General features: G+C 37.1%; 1 protein-coding gene across 4 annotated transcripts; it reads right to left on the bottom strand.

The window, feature by feature from the left end:
- Positions 1–265: 265 nt before the first annotated feature.
- LOC131153297 (thioredoxin X, chloroplastic) lies at positions 266–23,451 on the bottom strand. 4 transcript variants are annotated; one of them, XR_009136212.1, is made up of 4 exons: positions 22,979–23,419; positions 15,636–15,874; positions 3,763–3,826; positions 266–719 (listed from the first exon to the last, which is right to left on the bottom strand). XR_009136212.1 is itself a non-coding variant. In XM_058105509.1 (3 exons), exons 1-2 carry the CDS (start codon positions 23,315–23,317, stop codon positions 15,668–15,670), a joined length of 546 nt encoding a protein of 181 aa, XP_057961492.1. In that variant the 5' UTR covers positions 23,318–23,419; the 3' UTR covers positions 266–719; positions 15,636–15,667. The 4 variants fall into 4 exon arrangements, 3 of the variants coding, with proteins under 3 accessions (XP_057961492.1, XP_057961491.1, XP_057961490.1); XM_058105509.1 differs by lacking the exon at positions 3,763–3,826; XM_058105508.1 differs by lacking the exon at positions 266–719 and having other exon boundaries at positions 3,597–3,826.
- Between the last annotated feature and the right edge of the window lie 1,672 nt (positions 23,452–25,123).

Raw genomic sequence — 25,123 nt, 5'->3', positions numbered from 1 at the left:
TATATATATATACCAATTTATTATACAGTTTTTACAAAATATGAGTTTAAATGCTTGTGTAGCCTGAGTAGATTTTCATGTGATGAAAAACTTATATAGTTTGCACAGTATATCATACTATATTGATTATACAGATGTTTATCTAGATTAGTATACTACAGCCTTACTCAGATTAGTATATATTATAACTTTATACAGAACACTATATACAGTGTTTATAGTATGTCATGTTTCCTATTACCATAACATACAGAGTATACAGACAGAGCATATAAACAGAGTATACAGATAGGTATACAGAGATAGCATCAAGATGCTGCAGATACAGTATACAGAGATTACAGTATTTATAGTATAGAAAGATAGCGTTACGGTAATTTTGGAAACATGATGAAAACAGTAAAAGAGTATATATATAGTATCAGATCCCTGAGGAAAGAATACAGACAGATATAGATAAAGAATACAAAGCACGGTACCATTGCTATATATACAGATAGAGTGCAACCACATATCTCAGATAGTGTGTGGGTACCGTCGACCGTGCTCAAAGAGTATGCAGCTCCCCGGTTCACTGGGTCGAGGGGGCCGATTTGACGAGGTAGTAGTTAGTCCTGAGCTTAGGAGTGGATGCAGTTTGGCCAAGCTGAGGTAGTGTAGAGTATATGACTTATCTGGAGGGCCGACCAGATTAAGTCCCGCCTACGGGCCGCACAACCCTGTCATGAGGGGTTAAATCATGACATACAGAGTTTTAGAGATAAAACACAGTTATATATATGTATACAGCTTTACAGTATATGATGAGTATAGTATGATATTAGCAGTATGAAAAGTATAAAAATACAGATGATACAGTTATATTTTAAATTGTGAAAAGAAAGATATGCTTTACAAATTTATTATTGTATTAAAGTTCAATGTTAGTATTCTTAACTTAGTTGCCACACACTAGTAATAGCATATTTCCACTTACTGAGCATCAATTCACCCTATGACTATAACATTTTTCAGGTGAGCCAGCTGGGCGAGCAGATTAGGCTCGCGGATAGAGAGTATATTGATTACCCTGATTTAGAGGGTAAGTTTGTGTAGGGTTTTGTGTTTTGGGACAGGTATTTTGGAGAGAGATGTATAGAAATATGAATCTCTGGTATTGTATGATGTGTGTGGATGTATAGATTACATTTTCGCTGCATAGGTATAATTTTATATTCAGATTCACCCCAGTGCCTTCCAAGGCTCGAGTTCCATACCAGGGGGTATTAGAACAATTAAATTAAAAAAAAATGGTAAGAATTTTGAGGATGTTATATTAAAACATCCTTCATTTTGTTATCATCAAAACAAGATTGAAAAGCCCAATTAGGCCAACAAAAATACTTAGTGAAAGGCTTGCCTAAAACACCATTTGTGAAAGATAAAATCTGTGATGCATGTCAAATGGATAAACAAATAAAATCTAACTTTAAGAAAAAGAAATTTATATCTATTACTAGACCACTTGAAATGCTTTACTTGGATTTATTTGGTCCTAACTCTATGCAAAGTCTAGGTGGAAAATCATATGCTTTTGTTATTATTGATGACTATTCTAGGTTCACATGGGTGTTATTTCTCTCACATAAAAATAAATCATATAAACAGTTTATTAAGCTATGCAGGAGAATTCAAAATGACAAGGGCTATAAGATAACTCACATAAGAAGTGATAGAGGTACTAAATTTAAAAATGATGGTATAGAAAATTATTGTGGCCAAGAGGGCATATCACACAAATTTTCTGCACCTAGGACCCCTTAACAAAATGGTGTGGTAGAAAGAAATGATAGGTCATTGCAGGAAATGGGTAGGACTATGCTGAATGAACATAAATTACCTAAATATTTTTGGACCGAGGTTATAAATACTACATGTTATGTCATGAATAGGGTGTTAATTAGACCTTTACTTAATAAAATCTCATTACGAATTGTGGAACAACCATAGACCTAATATTTCCTATTTTCATGTTTTTGGTTATAAATGCTTTGTGCTTAGGGATAATGAGCATCTAGGGAAATTTGATTCTAAATCTGATGAAGACATTTTCTTAGGTTATTCTCTCAATAGTAAAGCATATAGAGTTTTCAATAAAAAAAACTTTAATTGTCATTGAATCTATTCATGTTGTATTTGATGAATCTATTCATTTTCTAAGAAATATGATGAAGATGATATTCACATTAGAAAATGCTTAGACAAGCTATCTATTGAGAACAATGTGAATGAAATTTAGAAATAAATGATACATCTGAAGATAATCAAAATGAAAATGAAGTTCACGAGCTGCCTAGGGATTGGAAATTTATTAGGAACCATCCTATAGGTCAAATCATAGGTGAACCTTCCCGTGGTGTAGCCACAAAATCTTCCTTAAGAAATCTAGTTAGTCACCCTGCTTTCTTGTCCCAAGAAGAACCTAAAAATATTAAAGAAGTCATAGAGGATGAGTCTTAGGTGATGTCTATGCAAGAAGAACTTAATCAATTTGAAAGAAGCAAAGTGTGGACCCTAGTTCTTAGGCCTAATGATCATGCAATTATTGGAACCAAATGAGTGTATAGAAATAAGAAGGATGAGAATGAGATAGTAACTAGGAATAAGGCTAGACTAGTTGCCCAGGGTTATAATCAAGAAGAGGGGATAGATTTTGATGAAACTTATGCGCCTGTTGCTAGAATGGAAGTTATTTGTATACTACTTACTTATGCTGCTTTTAAAAACTTTAAATTATATCAAATGGATGTTAAAAGTGCATTTCTTAATGGCTACAATAATGAAGAAGTGTATGTAGAACAACCACCCGATTTTGAAAATCATAAATATTTAGATCATGTATATCAGTTGTCTAAAGCCTTATATGGATTGAAAAAAGCTCCTAGAGTTTGGTATGAGAGGCTTAGTGATTTTTTACTAGAAAATGAGTTTACCTGTCGTAAAATTGACACTAAACTTTTCATCAAATCCAAAAATGATGATATGCATATTGCTCAAATTTATGTTGATTCATTTTTTAAGCCACTAATGATGAGTTGTGTAATGAGTTTGTCAAATACATGAAAAGTGAATTTGAAATAAGCATGAAGGGTGAACTTAGTTTATTTTTAGAGCTGCAAATTAAACAAGCTAAACATAGAACTTTTATATGTCAATCTAAATATGTCAAGGACTTGTTAAAGAAATTTAATATGGAAGATGGTAAAATTCTTGGTACTCCTATGAGTTCTTCCATCAAACTTGATAAATATGAGCAAGGAATCCCTGTTGATGTGAAATTGTATCGTGGCGTTATTAGGAGTCTTCCATGTTGTACAACTAGTAGGCCTGATATTATGTTTAGTGTGTGCATGTGTGTTAGGTTTCAGGCTACTCTTAAGGAATCTCATCTAGTAGCAGTTAAATGAATCCTTAAGTATCTAGTTAGAACCATAGAGTTAGGATTATTGTAACGACCTGCTTAAATATTCATATAATAAAACATTATTAATAACAAAGTCAACCCGAATCCGTGGGTACCGGGGACACACCTGACATACACAACAGAAACCTAGGCAGCAGTAAATTATAAATCACATTCTCATAACCATAAAATATAAAATACCAAAGTCAACTACATTTTCAAATATTTGTGTTTATGTACAATCTCCAAAAATACAACATACATACAAACATATCTAGGAACCCACAACACACATCTACTATCCCTAGATCAAAACTTACCCTTCTAATAGGGAAGCTCAACTCACTCAGCGGCGGCCCTGACCTGTCGTTCTCTTCAGATTTCCTAAAATAATTTAAACTTAGGGTGAGACACCTCTCAATAAGGGTAGATAAATTAAAATCAATTGTGGCAACATGAATATTTAATGTTGTAATACATATACCGTACATTTCACATACCATAAAACATAAATCGTAATATGGTTAGATAAACATATAATTTCATACTTCCAAGTAATCATACTAATCATATATTATCTGATATAATCTATAATACTAAAAATTACTCAGGATGTATAGCTAACTGATGTCATGTATTACCCCCTATGACAAGTTGTGCAGTCTGAGGGCGGGACCCAATGGCTAGCCAACAACTGCCGAGTCAAAAATGTCTGTAAGTACGATGGGCCAGCCACACCCTGGTCCGGACTGTCAGGTGGATGTCTACAACTCTACATTGGAAACCACATTGACTATCCATCTCTCACCCCCTTGTGGGGTGGTTAGCACCAATCTGAACATAGATATCTGATCTATAAGTTACGGTACTGTGCTCCTATAACTGAACTAAACTACCATCCGGGTTCTGCTAACGTATAGTACATGAACATATATTGTTTATCATAAATCAAATAATAGTATTTCCTGAATCCTGCATTAACATAATAATTACGGCCTTGCGCCGAAAACATGAATTAATGCAGCCTTGCATCGAATAACATGAGTAATTGCGGCCTTGTGCCGACCATCAATTACGGCCTTGCGCTGAACTTATCATACAATATGAAATCATAATTTACTGTGTTTATCATGTTATTCCTGAAAATATTTGTAAACATGCTTTGTTTTGCAAATCTAACTTAACATGTTTCAATATATATAAAATAATGTTCATGCCACACGAATTGAATGAAACCATATATTCCGTTCTAAAATCACATTTCCTGTACAATTACAGTATTTTCCCAAACTTACATTTTCTCAATTATACTCATATATGATCATATGCTTTCTGAAAATTATTCTACTATTAAATAATAGTAATTTCAATGGAAAATAATTGATTTAATTTATCCCCTTACCTGGCAACTGAAAAGCCCCTCTATAATACTAGTTTTATTCCCGTAGGAGACCCTGAGCAGTACCTTGAAAATGATAACTTCTAGAAATAAACTTCAATATTTATTCGAGTACATCATTTCCTTCAACTGTGGAAAGACCAAATTTCGAATAAAAAGTCTTATCTTGATTCAGGGATGAATTCCAACGTAGTTCTACCGATGATCCGCTCCGACAGATATGCAGAGAACTTCTCCAGGAGCATCGGGGTGGCCTCAGATCGTCGATCCGGGGAACGACGGAGCCGAAATTGAAGAGAGAGAGAGAGAGAGAGAGAGAGAGAGAGAGAGAGAGAGAGAGAGAGAGAGAGAGATTTTCTATTTTTCTTCTGCGTAAAACTGAGTTTTTGCACTATTTATAAAGCCGGATTCGTCGACGAGATACGTCACCTCGTCGATGAGTCCCTGAAGAGTTTCGTTGATGAACCTTCACCCCTCGTCGACAAAATTAAGAATTTCCAAAACCCTCCTTGTTATTTTCTCGTCGATGAGACATACCCTCGTCGACGAGTCCAACTGCCGCGTCTTTTCTATTCCCATTTTCCTCTCTCTTAATTTTTATTTAAATACCATTATACTTCGGGTCATTACAATTATGGTATCCTAAGCACACGACCTTTGAGATTGTTAGTTATACTAATGCTGACTTTGCCGGTAGTAAGGTTGATAGGAAGAGTACTAGCAGCACGTGTCATTATTTAGGACAATCTCTGGTTTTTGGGTTCTCCAAGAAACAGAAGTCAGTTGCCTTATCCACAGCCGAAGCAGAATATATTGCGACTGGTAGTTATTGTGCTCAGACTCTATATATGAAACAACAACTTGTGGTTTTGGGTTGCACTACGATATAGTACCGATTAAATGTGATAATACTAGTGCAATCAATATCTCAAAGAATTCTATCTCATATTCATGAACTAAACATATTGAGATTAGACATCATTTCCTTCATGATCATGTGCAAAAAGGGGATGTGGCACTGAAGTTTGTGTGCACAAATGAGCAGTGGGCAGATATTTTCACTAAACCACTTCTAGAAGATAGGTTCATACAAATTAGATGTGAGCTAGGTCTAATGCACAGTAGGGATGCATCCTAGATATTTGATAGATTGAAAGAACTTAGGGGAAGCTTTCTAACAATCTTAATTCTAACAATTGATATAACAATTGGTATCACTTAAAATCTTAATTGATATAACAATTGGTATCACTTTAAATCTTTCATTGGTTTAGACTTTATGAATTTGGTTGTGTTTTGAAATGCATAATCTTCATATCTATTGTATGATGATGATTGTATTTATATTTTATGTCTTGATTATACTGGATTGTTTGGGTTAAGTAGCTGTGGATAAATTGTTAATTTTTTAAAAACTCAAAACAAGTCATTTTTATACAGGTATTTTTGAGAAAATGTCCTATTTTCAAACGACATGCTGCCGAAATTTTTAAAAATTTCCTAAATCTATCTTGTATATTAATACATCATACCCAATGCTTATGACTACACATTTTATATGCTTCTTAGCCCTTTTTCTGTTCCCAAAAGGGGGAGAAGGAGAAGAGAGGGCAAAGTTGGGTCGTAATTTCAAAAATTATTTGTATTGATAAATCTTTACATTATGTATATTGTGAGGGGGAGCCTTTGTAGGCTATACCCACTTTTTGCATGGTGTATTTGTTATCATCAAAAAAGGGAAGAATGTTGACCTCATAGGTCATACCCGGTTTTGATAATGACAAATACTCAAGTATTTGATGGCTATCTAGTTTGTGTGCGGGGGCATATTAGTAGATAAAGTGAGGGCACATGAAGTAAAGCCAAAATACCCTGAAAATTATTTTACGTTGTAATTTATATTATTATTCAATTTGGGTCTATAATAATAATTATAGGGAAAAGGTCTGTAATAATTTCTGCATATCATGCATGTAGGTTTGTTGTAAGCTCATAAACTTTAGAAAGACCTTAGGTCCCTACAAAAATGCACAACATAGTCCCCATAATCACTTACACTATCAGGGGAAAGAATTGAAATGACTTGGACTAAAATAGGCAAAAATTGTGAGAGGTCGGGCAACCGAACCCATTCTGTTCAAAACACCTCGGGTGCCCAAACCATGGACCAGTCAACAAGTTGACCTAAGTTCTACAAACCGAACTAAAATGAACACGTCGTCCATGGTCGACCAAGCCACTAAGCTGACCCCTCTTCACCAACTCAGCCAACCAAACTTTACGTTCAAAATGGCCTCAGGTGACCGAACACATGAGTTTGGTTAACTGAATGATAGACTAAGGGACCGAAATGCGAACGAAATGAAATCGCCTTGGTTCAGCATACCGATCCCTGATTCGGGAACCCAAACGATCAAAAGTAACTTTTTTAACTAATTATGTTCGGGTGACCAAACCGTGGTTCAGCCACCTGAAAACTCTCAGGTTGTTTATTTTTTATCAGGGTTAAAATTAGTTAAATAGGATTATTTTTTCTAAATGGTTTTTAAACAATTCTAATAATGCCCTATAAGTCCTTAACGGTTATAATTTGGGCTACCCCTATATGTAGAGCCTCATTTATGCAAATTAGCAAGAGATTAGAGAAATAATTAGAAAAAAATCCTCTCAAAATCAAAAAGCTTATTTTGCCTATTCTTACTCAAATCCTCTCATACACTCATTCCTTCGATTAATCCTAGTGTTAGGGTGTGACAATGTAATGGGGAAAATGGAGGAGTGAGATACTGCTATAATTGTATTCTTCAGGGATTTAGAATGAATATATGAATATCTGTGTTATCGATTATATGGTGATTCTCTTGTGGATGAATAATACAAGTAGTTCTTTTCATTGTGGTGTTCTGTTGCCTTGGATTATGATGTCTCTGATTGTTATAGTCTTATTCGGTGTATAAGAATATATTGCTCATGTGAAATCCTATTATTCCTTGTTTTCCTTGAGTATTGAGACTCACCTGGTGCTCGTGCTTGCAGGCTTGAACGTGTGAGAGTTGGCTGACTTGTCGAGGGAGAGCTCTCAACGAGTGCCACACGGCCCTTACTTGAGTCCATTTTGGGGGTCCGTGACAGTTGGTATCAGAGCACAGTGTGTGCGAGCACCATGCGTGGGATTAGGAGAAATAAGTCAGGAAGAGTGAAGCGCATTGAGGCGCTTGAGACAAAACTGGCAACCCTGGAGACAACGTGCGGTGACCTCCAAGGGTTGGTGGCAACATTGATAAAAGAGAAAGGCGGGTCAACAGAGCTTGAGGCCGCCGAAGAAAACCCTAGAGAAAATCTCTATGGGGTATCAAAAGTCGTAGAGAGACTTGAGGAACTTGAAAAATTCATTCCAAGTGTGAAATCCCTGGAGAAACGGCCAAGAGAGCTTGAGGCCTTCCAGAAGAGTATCGAGCAGTTGGAAGCCTTTGAGAGTAGTCTACAACATATTGAGGGCATATTGCCATCTCTTTCGTCCCAACGGGGAGAGCCAATAGAGCTTGAGGCCTCCTTACGGGAGCTAACGGATAATCTTGATTTCCTTACAGAAGATGTTAAAGTGTCCATTACTGCTTTGAAGGGAGATTTGAAGGAGATGGGCAATGTCCAAAGTGCGGTGGTCCAAGTCTAGAGGGATTTACAAGAGATCACTGCGAAAGTGAATGCAGTGGCACAGTTAGTCCGATGGCCAGTTGCACATCCAAATGAGAGTTCTCGATGGAAGGTACCGGAACCTAAAAGTTTTGGGGGTACACGAGATGCAAAGGAGCTAGAAAATTTCTTCTTTGATATGGAACACTACTTCACGTGCTCCCGAGTGGATTTAGAAGTGGACCGGGTCAATATGGCAACGGTATACCTGGTTGGGGATGCAAAATTGTGGTGGAGAACTAAATGGAATGATATTCAGCACAATAGATGTGTCATTAACACATGGAAGGGGTTGAAACAGGCGTTGAAGGCCCAATTCTATCCAGAAAATGTGGAGTATATAGCAAAGTGCAAAGTAATGGAATTGCAACAGACGGGCTCGTTAAGGAGTTATGCAAGGGAATACCAAGCCTTGATGTTGGACATTGTAGACATGACTGAATCGGATAAACTGATCATTTTCTTCGGGGTTTGAAGACATGGCCAAGAAATGAAATACGTCGGCAAGGTGCTGGTGATCTCTCTTCTGCCCTCGCTGCTGCTGAACGGTTGGATGATTTTTCAGATACTTCTGGGAAGCGAAATTTCCCTACATCCGCCAATAATGATTCCCGTCCCAACTAAGTGTATAAGCCCACAAATGGAGGAAGGGATAAGGAGACAAATAGTTCTTGGAAAGATAAAAGAGCGCCCATGAATAGGGAGTGGAGGGGCGGACGAACAGGGGGTGGAGAGCGTCGACCGATCTCTTGTTTTCTTTGCAGTGGACCACATCGAGTGGCGGAGTGCCCCGATCGTAAGGCTTTGAATGCTATGAAGGCCCTTCGAGGGGAAACCGAAACCTCGACAGCAATTCCAGAAGAACAACCGAATATGGTGGGAGCCTTGAGATTTTTGGGGGCATTAGAGCGTCAAGTAATTAACAACAAGTCTCAGGAGAAGGGACTAATGTATGTGGATCTACTTTTGAATGGAAAGAAAATCAAGGCCATGATTGATACAGGAGCCACCCATAATTTCATTACTGATTCTGAAGCTCAACGGTTAGAATTGCAAGTAGATAAAGATGTGGACAAGATAAAAGCAGTGAATTCTCCAGCATTAACCACGGTGGGGGTGGTACCTAAAGTGGCATGCCAAATGGGATCATGGTCTGGAACAGTTGATTTCACTGTGGCACCCCTTGACGACTTTGATGTGGTATTGGGGATGGATTTTCTTAAAGTGACACGCTCAATGCCGATCCCAGCTGCGGATTGTCTTGTGATAATGGGAAGTGCACCTTGTGCGGTCCCCGCAGCCTACAACAATTTCGATGAGAGGAAATTGCTTTCAGCCCTCCAATTCAAAAAGGGAGTAAAAAGGGGAGAATCTTCTTTCGTGGTTCCACCAATAGTCTCAGAAGATGCAGAAGTAGGGAAATATCCACTTGAGATTAAAGAAGTTTTAGAAGAGTTCAAGGAGGTGATTCCGGAACAGCTACCCAAGGTTTTACCACCTCGACGACAGATTGACCATGAAATTGAACTTTTTCCAGAAGTAAAGCCGCCAGCACGTGCCCCTTATCGAATGGCGCCGCCTGAATTAGCTGAACTTATAAGGCAACTGAATGATCTTATTGCAGCAGGGTTCATCCGGCCTTCAAAAGCACCTTTTGGGGCCCCAGTGTTATTTCAGAAGAAACAAGATGGTAGTTTGCGCTTGTGTATAGATTATCGGGCTCTTAATAAGGTGACCGTGCGCAACAAGTATCCTATTCCACTGATTGCTGATATTTTTGACCAGTTAAGTACAGTTAGATATTTCACGAAACTGGACTTGAGGTTGGGATATCATCAAGTGCGCATTGTTGAGGGAGATGAACCGAAGACCACTTGTGTTACACGGTATGGAGCATTTGAATTCCTTGTCATGCCTTTTGGGCTAACAAATGCACCCGCTACCTTTTGTTCGCTAATGAATCAGGTTTTTCGGGACTACCTTGATCAGTTTGTGGTTGTTTACCTTGATGACATACTGGTTTTCAGCGCATCCTTAGAAGAACATAAAGATCATCTTCGAAAGGTTTTTCAAAAACTCAAAGAAAATCAGTTATATGTAAAAGGGGAGAAGTGTGCTTTCGCTCAAAAGCGTATTAAATTCTTGGGGCATATCATTGAGGAGGGCCAGATTCGGATGGATTCAGCTAAAGTAAAAACTATCAAGGAGTGGCGAGCACCTACATCCGTTAGAGAACTGCAATCTTTCTTGGGTCTAGCCAACTACTACCGAAAGTTTATAGAGGGGTACTCTAGAAGAGTTGTATTGTTAACGAATTTATTGAGGAAGGGGGTACCATGGGGGTGGTCAGAAGAGTGCCAATTAGCATTTGTTGAATTAAAGGAAAAGATTGTAGGAGATCCTGTGCTAATCTTTCCTGATGTGACAAAACCGTTTGAAGTGCAAGTAGATGCCTCAGACTTTGCATTAGGAGGAGTTCTCTTGCAGGAAGGGCATCCAGTTGCTTTTGAAAGTAGAAAATTGTCGGGTGCCGAACGGAACTATACAGCACAAGAAAAGGAGCTTCTCGCAGTGGTACACTGTCTTCGGATGTGGAGGCACTATCTCTTGGGGTCCAAATTTGTGGTAAAAACCGATAATGTAGCAGTTACTCATTTTTTGTCACAACCTGGACTAACGTCAAAACAAGCCCGTTGGCAGGAGAAGCTAGCTGAATTTGATTTTGCTTTTGAATATAAAGTGGGGAAGACGAATGAAGTGGCCGACGCTTTGAGTAGAAAAACTGAATTGGCAGCATTGAAAATCATCAGTCATCTATCAACTAGTAGGGTGACGCTACTTTTGAAGAATCTTATCAAGGAACATTTAAGTACAGACCAGCAGGCGCAGTCACTAAGCAAACTAATAGACGAAGGGAAGACACGACAATTCTGGGTAGAAGATGGACTGATAATGACTAAAGGCAGGAGAGTCTCTGTGCCTAAAGCTGGAAACTTGAGGAAAACCTTACTGAAAGAGTGTCATGATACGTTGTGGGCTAGTCATCCGGGATGGCGAAGAACTCATGCTTTGATTACACAGGGGTACTATTGGCCAAATATGCAAGATGATGTGATGAGTTATACTAAAACGTGCTTGATCTGTCAACAAGACAAAGTAGAAAGAAAGAAGACCTCGGGTTTATTGGAGCCATTGCTAGTTCCTACTAGGCCATGGGAGAGTGTCTCTTTGGATTTCATTTCCTCGTTGCCAAAAGTAGAGGAGTTTGACACAATTTTGGTGGTGATTGACCGGTTCTCAAAGTATGCAACTTTTGTACCAGTCTCGAAGCCGTGTTCAGCAGAGAAGACAGCTCAGTTATTCTTCAAGCATGTGGTGAAATATTGGGGTGTTCCAAAAAGCTTAATTAGTGATAGGGATGTTAGATTCACGGGGGGATTTTGGGGTGAACTCTTTCGCTTGATGGGTTCAAACCTTAATCTTTCCACGAGCTATCACCCACAGACAGATGGTCAAACTGAACGTTTTAATGGGATGCTGGAAGAATACTTGCGACATTTTGTTCACTCCAATCAAAAGAATTGGGTTACTTTACTAGACACGGCACAATTCTGTTTTAACTCTATGAAATCTTCTGCAACTAATAAAAGCCCTTTTGAGATTGTGACAGGTCAACAACTGACTCTTCCACACACTCTGGATGGTCCATACAAAGGAAATTGCCCAAAAGCCTACCAATTCACGAAAAATTGGTTGCAAAACATCGAAGTCACCCGAGCTCAGTTAGAAAAAGCATCCAAGCGCATGAAGAAATGGGCTGACAAAGGGAGACGACCACAACAATTTGAAGCTGGAGATCTGGTTCTTGTAAAAGTGCCGCCGGAGACATTTCGCTTTCTTCGTGGCAAGGATAAAAGGCTGTTACGTCGTTACGAAGGTCCAATCAGAGTAATCGAAAAGGTGGGACATGCATCTTATCGGCTTAAGCAACCCGAGTGGATGAAAAGCCACAGACGTCCAGTTCATCCCGTGTTTCATGTAAGCAATTTAAAGTCATTCCACACAGATGAAGCAGATCCGCACCGATAAAAATTAAGGAGATCAACAATTTCCAGAAGGCATCCTGTCACCAAAGAAGTCCAGGAGATCATTGCAGACAGAGTCGTCAATCTAGACGGTCGTCAACAATAACAATTTCTGGTTCAGTGGTTAGGACTGGGGGAAGAAGAGAATAGTTGGGAAACAGCAGACAACCTTCAGCATGCCATACAGAAGATTGAAGATTTCAGAAATTCGTAGTCAACGACATCTACATCGACATCAGAAGAGTGAGAAAGCCGTTTACAACACATCGACGAGGACGTCGATAAATTGAGTGGGGGAGGATGTTAGGGTGTGACAATGTAATGGGGAAAATGGGGGAGTGAGATACTGCTATAATTGTATTCTTCAGGGATTTAGAATGAATATATGAATATCTGTGTTATCGCTTGTATGGTGATTCTCTTGTGGATGAATAATACAAGTAGTTCTTTTCATTGTGGTGTTCTGTTGCCTTGGATTATGATGTCTCTGATTGTTATAGTCTTATTCGGTGTATAAGAATATATTGCTCATGTGAAATCCTATTGTTCCTTGTTTTCCTTGAGTATTGAGACTCACCTGGTGCTCGTGCTTGCAGGCTTGAACGTGTGAAAGTTGGCTGACTTGTCGAGGGAGAGCTCTCAACGAGTGCCACACGGCCCTTACTTGAGTCCCATTTTGGGGGTCCGTGACACCTAGCTTAATACTCTCAATACTTTGGTTATTGATTGTTATTGATTTTGGAGAGTTAAGCAAAGAGTTAACCCACGGGCTTAAATTTGATAAATCTTGTGTTGGGTAAACTCGGTAGCTTAAGGATATTTGCATTGTTATTGCAAGATTCCTATAACTATATTTTTGACATGCAAAATATTTTACAAGTTATAATTTTTTCAAACAACTCTTGTGCTTATTTCATTGAGGAAAATATTTTGAGTTGGTTTGAATGTTTGATTAGCATCTTTGAAACCCTAATCTATTATTGAAATTTGTTATACTTTGTTTCAAAGAAATAACTTGTTAGAACACTCTTGAGCATATTTGTGATTATATTTTGTTGAGTTTTTGCTTGCACAAAATCGCATCATCAATCTTACAATTTCCTATACTGTTGATGTGTGGTAGATTGATTACATTTGGTACATATCTGCTTGACTGAGAAGCATAATCACTGTACCCAGTTTCTTATTAAGAAATATTGTTATATTCCTGGTATGACCTGAGGGGATGATAATCCAATCCGGAAAGGATTGTATGTAAAGGTTGAGGTTAGCCCTGTACTAATTGACCTGATTGTTTTAGGTGTCACTCCACCCACTAAGTGAGTTTACAATGTATTCCTTATACTTATTAGCCAAGGCGAGGATGTAAGCAGTTTACCGAACCTCGATAATATTTTTGGTGTTGTGTTCTTTACTACTTTATTGTGCATGTTTGGTTAAATTTCTAGTACAGTTTAATTTCCACTAAAAATATATATTGATTTATTTTATATGCATTAGATTAACCTTAGACTTATGTAATACTGCTGTTAGTGGATTGACCTAAGAATAAATTTTCAAAATAACAATTCACCCCACCCCCCTTCCTCTTGGAATTACAGTAAAGCTAACACTCTCCCTCTCATTTGAACATATTTACATATTGCATGCTTATATGTACATATTGCATGCTTGAAGTGAGGATTATATAAAAAGGATTAGAGAAGAGAAGAGATGGAGAGAAGAGAGATATTTTGTATAAGGTCGATTCCAAATCATCTTGTAATTCTTCCCGAGATAGTAAAGTCTTGACCTCATCTGCTCGTGGAGTAGGTATATCTGAACCACGTAAAATTCGGCCTCATCTTCATTTATTTTTCTGCTCATCTCTATTTATTTTATTATTAATTTTTGCATCATTTTATAACAAATATCAGTTATTTTAATCACAACCAAATACCACTTAAAACTTTCAACACTTTTCTAGTTTCAATATTTATTATCAATACTTATTAAATTCAGCTCTTTAAAAAAAAAAAAAAAATTCTGCATAAATGGTTCTAAGCTATCCTTTATTTTTAGTAGCTCTTCCAATTTCTTACAGATTTGAGCTTGGAATTGACCCAATATCCATGTGCCTAGCCTAGCTTCTACCTTGACTAGTTTGGCAACTAGAGAGTAGAGAGAGAGAGGGGGGGAAGGGAAGGGAAGGGAAGCTGGAACAACTTGTTGAATGCCCGATATGGCTAACAAAATTGATGTACAAAGGAAGGCACCAACAAAATGTTTCTTAGCAGTGTGCAATTTTCCTCGCTGCCCCAAATAAACTAGGTAGTTTTAAATTTTGCCTTTTATGCAAATGCCCCTACACAAGTTGCGCCTGTTTTTCTGTAGTTTCACTTGCAGCAAGGCCATGACACTCAACCCAGCATTGTACTACATTTTTGAACTTATACTCACGCGTATAACTATGATGAAGGATTACTTATTGCGTTACTACAAACGAGCTCCTGTTGTTTTGGGCACAACCAGAGTTCATCGACAGCAGAACAATGGCCTCTTTAATTCTAAAAAATTGACTTCCTATTTTATTCCTTATTTTTCAAAAAAAAAAAAAATTACAAAAATATGACTTTACTTTTAAATTGTCTCTCCAAACCAAAAAAAAAAAAAAACTTTTGAATTTTCTAACATTTTGGATCTTGAAATTGTAATATTAAATTTACATTTTTGTCAATTTGAATAAAGTGTACTGTGCTTGTCCAAATTCATATAAATCTAAATGTAAAAACCCAAATTCGTCCTCCCACTCACAATACAAGACATGTTTCTTGATGCATCTATATCTAATATTAAGACCAAGTCCAGTGGACTCTGGGATGACATCCCTCTTTATTTTCTAATTCTTTTTTTTCCCTCTTTCCATCTGCCCTTCTTCCTTTTTAATGGTTTTTTTTAAATGAAACAGCCCACTGTAGTTAAAACATAAACAGTGATTTTACAGTTGAAGGAATTAATTAGCATGCTTAGTACTTACTACTCAGTAGGCTGTCCAAAAGAAGGCTAAGGCTATGGGACTGATACCGAGTCCAACAATGCCTCAACGTACTCTCGGAGCTTGGCCTTCGTCATTGCACCTTCTCTTCTGCTTTCCGCAACTTCGCGTCCATTTTTAAAGAGAATCAAAGTTGGCAACCCGTAAACTTTGTACTCTTCAATTAGCTGCGGGTTCTGATCATGATCAATCTTTACAACAGTTACTCTGTCCCCATATTCCTAATAATTTATACAAAAGAAATTTTAAGTCAGGAAACAAAAACAAATAGATAAACAAATACATATCCAAAATACCAATTAAAAGCTAGAGCATGGGCCAATTAAAAATAGGTTTCAATACATATATGTATTTCCTCTCTCTCTCTCTCCAACACGCTCCTAAGTAGAGGGTGCTCCTCCAATTCTCTTTCTTCACACTAATTTACACATTGCTCACACACAACCCTATCCACAATTTTATTATAAAATTGCAAATATAAAAACTTCTATAATAAGTAAATAATACTTAATAATTAATAAGTGTGAATGATTAATTAATGAATAAGAATTAATAAATAATAAATAACATTAATAAAAACAACCAAATTGGTTTGAGGGCTTAATAAGTTACACCTCTTTTTTTGCTTTGGGTTCAACTTGTTAAGAAGGTGAGCTAGAATAATGCACTCAAAATCGACTTGTTCATGACAACTAATGAGACAAATCTGCAGACAAGTTTGTTTCTTACAAGCCTTACTCATGGCAAGAGTATATTTTTTATATGATTTCTTACAGAGTAAAATTTTGAATTTTGTAAATTTATGTATTGTGCTTCTATTGAAGAAATGCAGCTATACATAATGTGTGCATGTGCCTGCAGCGTGCGCACATTATAATTGTACTTTCTTCCAAAATGTAGAGAGCTTTGTACTTAATCCATCAAAACTTTTTAAGTACAAGATTTTTGGAAATAATAGAACGTCCAAAGAGTATAGTTATGAATCTGTGCACTCGGGAGTTGACTAAGCCCTAGCCAAAGCCCTTGAAACAAAGAAATTCACATCACCTTATTGTCTAATACTCCAATAATATGTATCAAACGAATGATCTGACAACATTATATTACCAAAAAGCATCAAGCTCCCAAAGCCTTTCCCTATCAGTTCCATTTGATTTTTTTTCTTTTTTTAATGTTACTTTCTTTCATCCTTTTGTTGCTTTCAGTGTTTGGCTCTTAGATTTAGGTAGTGTTTGTTTGATCGAAATCAAATCTGAACAAAGGTTACAACCGAATAAGTTAACCAGTCAGACATTAGAGCATTTAGTGATAGCTCTGAATTTTCTTAAAATTCTTCTGATAGAATCAGACATGAAAACATGTCTGATTTAGATTCAGATGTCTCTTTTCCAATTATATCCCTTCCAAAAAATGAAATGACAAAAAACTCAACACCCAAGTGATTAAATTTAAAATAATAAATTTTATTTTTGTATAATAATAAATTATATTATTCTAAATTTTAGATTCAATGACCAATTCAAATTCAATTTAAAACTAGTTCACAAAATTAGATTTGAATTCAATATTCAACATTCAACACTTAATTTTACCAATTGGTCCCTTCATGCATATGCTTTGTTGGAGTTTGCGGCTCATATTGAGTGGAACGCATGCCCAGGAAAAGCATGGTGAAAAAAAAAAAACTTAAAAACAAGAAAGCCGAACTGCGGGAGGAAACAGTCAACTGTTTGGTCAATAGTTACATCAACGGTTTACCCTCAGGAATAAACTGTTGACAGTTGCAGTCCAAATTGTCGATGGTTTGTTGAAACTATCAACAGTCTAGTTCGGCCCTGATTTTGAATTTTGAATCGGGAAGATCAGTAGGTTGACGATTTCAAAGGATTTTGCTTCGGGGATTACTAGAGGGGTACTTGGGGAACTTCCTAAGTCGTTTGTACATGTAGGGTTAGTATATAAAAACAATTGTTGTAACTCTTATTTGAAGATTGATAGTGAGATATTTAGCCACTTGCTCCCGTGGATGTAAGCACATTGTCGAACCACATAATCTCTTGTGTCATTGTTTATTTGTTTTCCTTTATTCTATGTTATTGATTGTTTTCATATTATTCATCATTGGTTGTTGCATTGCACGATCCGATTTGATTGTCTGTTGCATATTGATATTTTGCACAACAAATTGGTATTAGAGCTATTAGTTTCAATGGCTAGGGTTTCTTCTACAAAATTCAACATTGTCAAGTTTGATGGATTGAGAAATTTCGGACTTAGGCAGAGGAGGGTTAAGGACTTGTTGGTACAGTAAGGTATGGTGAAGGCATTATACGAGAAGCAGCCGAAAGGCATGGACGAGTTTGAAGGAATTAGAAGCGAGAAGGCGGTGGCAACTATCAAGCTTTGTCTGACTGATGACATGATGCATCATGTCATGGATGAGGAATTGTCAGCGACAATTTGGCTGAAACTAGAGAGCCGGTATATGTCCAAGTCATTGACGAACAAGTTGTATCTTAAGCAGAAATTGCATGGGCTTAAGATGGCAGAGAGTTCAGATCTAAATCAACACATCAACATATTCAATTAGATCATCAGTGATCTGAAGCGGGTTGATGTGAAGTTCGAGGACGAAGACAAAGTGTTGACGCTGCTAAATTCCTTACCTATGTCTCCTACGTATGAAAATATAGTTACGACTCTGACATGAAGAAAGGAAACTCTAGAGTTGGAGGACATCACAAGTGCTCTGTTGGGTTTTCATCAGAGGAAGAAGGCCAATGATGAGAATTCTCAAGGTGAAGGGCTTGTGGTGAAAGGTAATTAGTATTATGGGAGAAGCAAGTTCCAGAGTAGACCAAATAACAATAAGGCTCAGTCCAATTCTAGGAAGAGGAAGAACGTACGGTGTTTTAAGACCAGGAAAAAGGGGCACATAAATTCGGATTGTCCAAAGAGGAAGAAGAGGAATGCAAAAAATAAAGAACGTTCATTAAAATCGGAGAATGTAGTGTAAGAAGGAGACTCGGGGAGCGGTGATGGTGATATGCTCTCGGTTTCAACTGATTCAGATGGGCTCACGGATTCTTGAATCTTAGATTTGGCATGCTTTTATCACATGACGCCCAACAAAGACTGGTTCACCACTTACAGGCTGATAAATTTTGATTTTATTCTGATGGGAAATGATGCTTCATTCAAAATTGTCGGAATAGGGAATATCAAATTCAGAAAGTATGATGGTGTGATGATAATGTTATGTGATGTTAGGTATATATCGGAGTTAAGGAAGAATTTGATTTCATTGGGCACTTTAGATTGTAACGGGTTTAGTTACAAGTATGAAAGTGGGGTAATGAAGGTAAGTAAGGGTGTTCTAACTGTGATGAAAAGACAAAAAGTACTAGGAAATATTTATACACTGTTAGGTACCACAGTTGTAGGTAGAGCTGCAGCTGCAGAGTCTGAGTCAGATAGCATTGTCTTGTGGCATATGTGTTTAGGGCATATGGGTGAGCGTGGAATGATGAAGCTTCATAAGAAAAATCTTTTGAAAGGGGGTCAAATCATGCAAACTGGATTTCTGCAGGTATTGTGTGCTTGGGAAACATAATCGGATGTAGTTCATGATAGTCAAGCACAAAACGGAGGGAATCCTTGACTAGTCATTCAGATGTTTGGGTGCCAATGCGAGTAGCATCACGAGGAGGGCATATGCATTTCGTGAGTTTTATTGAAGATTACTCACGAAAGGTGTGGGTGTACTTCATGCGGCACAAGTCAGAGACGTTAGCCAAGTTTAAATTGTTGAAAGCTGAGGTAAAAAATCAGACCGAGAGGAAGATTAAATGCCTTAAGATAGACAATAGAACTGAGTACACTGATTCGAGGTCCATAGAGTTGTGCAAGCAGCATGGCATTAGGAGACATTTCACAGTATGCAAGACACCACAACAAAATGGTGTGGCGGAAAGGATGAACCAAACCATAGCTGAAAGAGCTCGGTGTCTCAGATTGAATGCAAGGCTTGCACAGAACTTCTAGATAGAGGCAGTACATATGGCGTGTTTCTTGATTAACAGATCACCAAGGACAACACTAGATTGGAAAGTTGCATAGGTGTGGATAAGCATCGAGGTAAACTACTCTGATTTGAGAGTATCTGGATGTGTAGCCTATGTGCACGTTCCTAGTGAGGAGAGATCAAAACTTGAGGCAAAATCTAGACAATGCATCTTTCTAGAGTATCGGAAAAGGGGTAAAAGGGTTCAAGTTGTGGGATCCAAAGGCAAATAAGGTGGTGATCAGTAGAGATGTGGTTTTTGATGAGAAAATCATGTTGCAACGTACTCAGGAAGAAGAAGAGAAATAAGTGCCATAAAACTACAGCAGCAATGAGCATTTGTGTAGGTGGAGTCAAAGATTCAAGGTGGAGTTGATAATGTGCAGAACGCAGGGAGTTCTAGCTCATGAGACCAGCACTTAGCAGTATAGCTATAGACAGGACCAAACACACTATCAGGCCACCACCCAAATACAGATTTGATGATCTCGTTTCTTATGCACTTATTACTAGTAGCGGTGATCCTACTACTTTTCAGGAAGCGGGGCATAGCTAAGAGAAAAGTAGATGAATGGGTGCTATGGTGGAAGAGATAGAGTCTTTGCATAAGAACCAGACGTGGGAGGGAAGAGAGCGATAGGATGCAAGTGGATGTATAGGAAGAGAGAAGCAAGTATCAGAAAAGAAAAGAGAGAAGTTCAAGGCTCGGTTAGTGGCAAAGGGCTACTCACAGAGGAAAGGGGTTGATTATAATGAGATCTTCTCCCCTATGGTCAGACAAACTTCCATCAGAGTAGTGTTGGGATTGGAAGACAATTACGATATGCATTTTGCGTAGATGGACTTCAACATTTTTCCATGGTGATTTGGAGGAGCTGATTTACATGGTACAGCCAGAAGGGTTTAGTCAGCTTGGATAGGAGCACTTGGTATGTAAATTGAGGAAATCATTGTACAAGTTGAAGTAATCTTCGAGGCAATGATACAAACGGTTTGACTCCTACATGATCCAAATTGGCTATAGGAAGTGTGAGTATGAGTGTTACGTTTATGTGAAGAGCCTGGATAATGGTTCATTGATTTTTCTGTTGCTTTATGTTGATGACATGTTGATTGTTGCGAAGAATGTGACTAAGGTAAATCAGTTGAAAACTCTGTTGAGTAAAAAGTTTGAAATGAAATATTTGGGTGCGGCCAAGAAGATTCTTAGGATGAAGATTCGCAGGAATAGAGTTGCAGGGAGATTGTGGTTATCTAAGGGCAGTTATGTGGAGAAGTTGTTGGAGATGTTTAGCATGATTAATGCAAAATCGGTAAGTACACCGTTAGTGAATCATTTTAGGCTGTCTATCGGCTAGTACCCAAAGACGGATGATGACATTCGTGACATGTCAAAGGTTCCATATGCCAGTGCAGTGGGGTGCTTAATGTCTGCTATGGTATGTATTAGACCAAACCTAACACAAGCTGTCAGTGTGGTGAGCAAGTTCTTTTTGGATCCAGGTCGACAGCATTAGGATGCAGTCAAGTAGATTCTCAGATATTTGAGGGGTACTATAGACTATGGCATCATGTTCAACAAGCAATAGAGTGATCCTTCAGTGGTAGGTTATGTGTATGTAGACTATGCAGGGAACTTGGATGACAAGAGGTCTACCACAGGGTACGTATGCACCCTTGTGGGAAGACCTATTTATTGGAGGTCCATGGTGCAATCACGTATTGCTTTATCTACTACTGAATCAGAGTACATGACAGTGGCTGAGGTTGCCAATGAAGCATTATAACTTACAAGATTGGTCAAGAAGTTGGGTATTCGAAAAGGTGGAGTTCAGCTACATTGTGATAGTTAGAGTGTCATCTATTTGGCGAAGAACCAAGTGTATCATGCGAGGACCAAACACATAGATGTATAGTTTCACAGGATCAGGGAATTGGTTGCTTCTGATGAAGTACTACTTGAGAAAGTTCACACGTCAGAGAATGCAGCAGATATGTTGACAATAACACACAAGTTCAAGCATTGCTTGAACTTGATCAACCTCTCCAGTTGCTAGATGGGAGGCGTCTCAACCTACTGTCTTAGGTAGAATTGAGGGTTTTACTTTCGTATTTCTCCTAAGGGGTGAATATTTGCCAAGGTGGAGATTGTTGGAGTTTGTGGCTCATACTGAGTGGAACGCATGCCCAAGAAAAGCATGGTGAAGAAAAAAAAGACAAGAAAGTCCAGCTGTAGGAGGAAATAGTTGACGATTACATCGACGATTACCCTCGGGAATAAACCGTCAACGATTTTTCTGAAACCGTCGACGGTCTAGTTCGGCGCTGATTTCGAATTTTGAATCGGGAAGATCAGTAGGTTGACGATTTCGAAAGATTTTCCTCCGGGGATTACTACAGAAGTACTTACAGAACTTCCTAAGTCTTATGTACGTATAGGGTTAACATATAAAAACAATTGTTTTGACCCTTATTTGAAGATTGATAGTGAAATATTCAGTCGCTAGCTCCCATGGATGTAGACATATTATCAAACCACGTAATCTCTTGCGTCATTGTTTATTTGCTTTCCTTTATTACATGTGTGATTGATTGTTTCTATAATATTCATCATTGGTTGCTACATTCCACAATAAGATTCGATTTTCTGCTGCAGATTGATATTTTGCACATGTCTCTTATTTACTTATTTACTATATAAATAATGTTCATTTCATTTATTCAGAAAGCAAGTTTAGATTCCCTAAGAAGAAAGTGTCAGAGAGGCTTTTCTTTTTTATTGCAAACAGGTTTCACTAGGCCGGTATTTCATGGTATTATTTTCTTATGGGTTCTTCATAGATATCTTGTCCATAATTTCTTTAAAAATAGTTTTTTTTTAGAAATTAGTCTGTGATTCTGTAAATTAGAAAAAAAATTCAAATTATCACGAACAGCAGGTAAATTCCTAACTCTTCCCAACTCCAAATAATTCTTAAAAATTCAAATTGTCCGGCATTCCGAAGGACAAACTCTTTTGGAGAATCGAACGCTCACAAGAATCTATACTAATCATCAAAAGAAGTTTCTTTTAAATGGAAACATGAATTCTGATGTCATGCCTATACAAAGTTAAATTACGAACCTAGAAGCACTTTTTGGCATTTCAAAGCAAAAATGGCATTAGTAATGGCAACCAAAAGCAAATAGAGTATTTCCAAAGTGCTAACCAACAATACCATAAGCGAGGAGGAACGAGAGAGAAAGAAATCGTGATTCAAACCTCAGCGAGCGATTCTATGGACGGAGAAATCAAGCGACAAGGACCGCACCAGTTGGCGACGAACTCAACGAGTACCGGACGATCGGACTTCAGTACAGTCTCGGAGAACTCACTCTGTCTAATCTCCACGACGCCGCTGGATATCGCAAATCTACGAACACCGAAGCCTCTAGAAATCCGTGAGTTTCTCCTACTCAGGGAACGATAGGAGATCTTGTTGGGCGAAAGTGCGGGGTAACTGCCGTGGGAGCTGCAGGCGGAGGAGGTGACCATACGAATAGCCGGAGATGAAGATGAAAATGCGAAAATAGGCGTCGAGCTTGTGATTATCGTCCCCATGATCGAGCTCAGTTTGAGAGAGAGAGAGAGAGAGAGAGAGAGAGAGAGAGAGGCTTAGAGCATGAGGAAATGGTGAATCGAAAGGAGATGGGGTCGGTGTCCGAAGCCATTAAACAGCTACGGAAGATAAACCCGACCGATCTGCCACATCGTAAGGCAGGTGATATGCACGTGATCGTAGGGGATTTTTATATTTTATTTTTTTATAAAAATTAAAAAAAAAAAGAGAAAGGAAAAAATAGTAGGAGAGTCACACAATATAAGAATATTATTAAAATTTAGAAAAATATTAATCTCTTTTCAAAATTGATAAAGAAAGCAATGATCTCTTTTGAGATTTTGAAAAACTTAGCACCTCCTTTCAGGTTTCAAAAATATTACACTCTTCTAAGATTAAAAAAAAAAAAACACAAAAATTTTTCTTTATATTTACAAAAATACGAGTTTTGAGTAGAAAAAGTGTAAAAGAGTTTTATAATTTTAAGGTTCTTAAGATTTTTGAAATTTTAGGAAAGGTTTGTATCTTTTCATTAAATTCGACAAAATAGATTGGGTCAAATAATGTGTGATAGGTTAAGCGGATTGTCAGTGAGCAAATTACAATTCATATTCAATTCAATCGAGTGCCAAATTTATGATAGTTTAGATTGAATAATGCATGGTAAATGGCGGATAATCTATCTTTCCATCCCTAGTATAATTTTTGTTTACCATTTGATGAACAATTTATTTTGTAACATAATAATTGAATTTATAAAATTATAATTTGATAATTATTATATATTTAAAAATCAATCATAAAATTATATATATATATATATATATACGTGTATATATTTTCAAATCATAAATTTAGGGGTTTTTGTTTTGATCATGAGATTTGAGTATTTTGATTTAAGTTTGAATGTGAGTATAAAACAGATTTTGAGGTGCATACAGTAGTGCGAGAGTTGCAAGTGTGAGACTAGACCTTGGCTAGTAGAGTTTATGCTAACTAGATTGAAACCTAATAAGCATGAACATATAAGATTATTTATAAATTTAAACATTTTTGTTAATGGATAGACGGATATCCATCTAATAAAATTTGAAATTTGCCAACTTACTCATTTAGGGATAGATAAAAAAAAAAAATTAAACCATATTTGACTAATTTAGTATACCGATCTATTATAAGTCGATTTAAGTATGTTGGATTCGATTCAGATTAATAAGTTTTTATTTGTTTTTTCAACTCTATTTTTTTTTTATTAAACTACAAGAAAGATTACAATCTTTAGCAATAATTGAGCATCTAAATTTTTACTATTTTATCCTTTAAGCCAAGCAATAAAAATAGTCTATTTTTTTTCCTTTATCACAAGAAACGTAAATCCCCAAATAAGCATTAAATGACTTTAGTCAAAATTTTAATATAATATATTAATAAAAATTAAATATATTTTTTAATATAATACTTGAATATGTTGATTGTAGATTGATAAATATTATTATTTTGCATGCAAAATTTTCTTTTACATTCCTCTTCTATGTTTCGCCTTCTAAACTAAATATACAAACACCGTTTAAAGACAATAGTATTTTTTTTTGAAAAAATTAAATAAGGTGAGGGAGGAGGCTAATGTGTTTTAAAGAAAAAGATTTAGGAAAATCTTTGCATATTTTAATTTTCTGAGTAATTTAAAAATATTTTTTGATTTCTTTATGTTACCTATCTTCGATTTCAACTATTTTAAAATTAAATTGAAAACCTAATGTCAACAAGTATTTTTTATCAAATAGTCAAAACCCTAATTCCAAAACACT

This window comes from Malania oleifera, chromosome 4 (genome assembly GCF_029873635.1).
Source record: "Malania oleifera isolate guangnan ecotype guangnan chromosome 4, ASM2987363v1, whole genome shotgun sequence".
Taxonomy (NCBI): Eukaryota; Viridiplantae; Streptophyta; class Magnoliopsida; order Santalales; family Ximeniaceae; genus Malania; species Malania oleifera.
This window is presented reverse-complemented; position numbering and strand designations above follow the sequence as displayed.

Bases quoted from the DNA above. Each gene is read 5' to 3' on its own strand.
- LOC131153297 (XM_058105507.1), bottom strand. From the start codon at position 23,317: ATGGGGACGATAATCACAAGCTCGACGCCTATTTTCGCATTTTCATCT. The intron at 15,875-22,978 runs GTTTGAATCACG...ATAAATTATTAG, and splicing joins CCATAGAATCGCTCGCTGAG to GAATATGGGGACAGAGTAAC.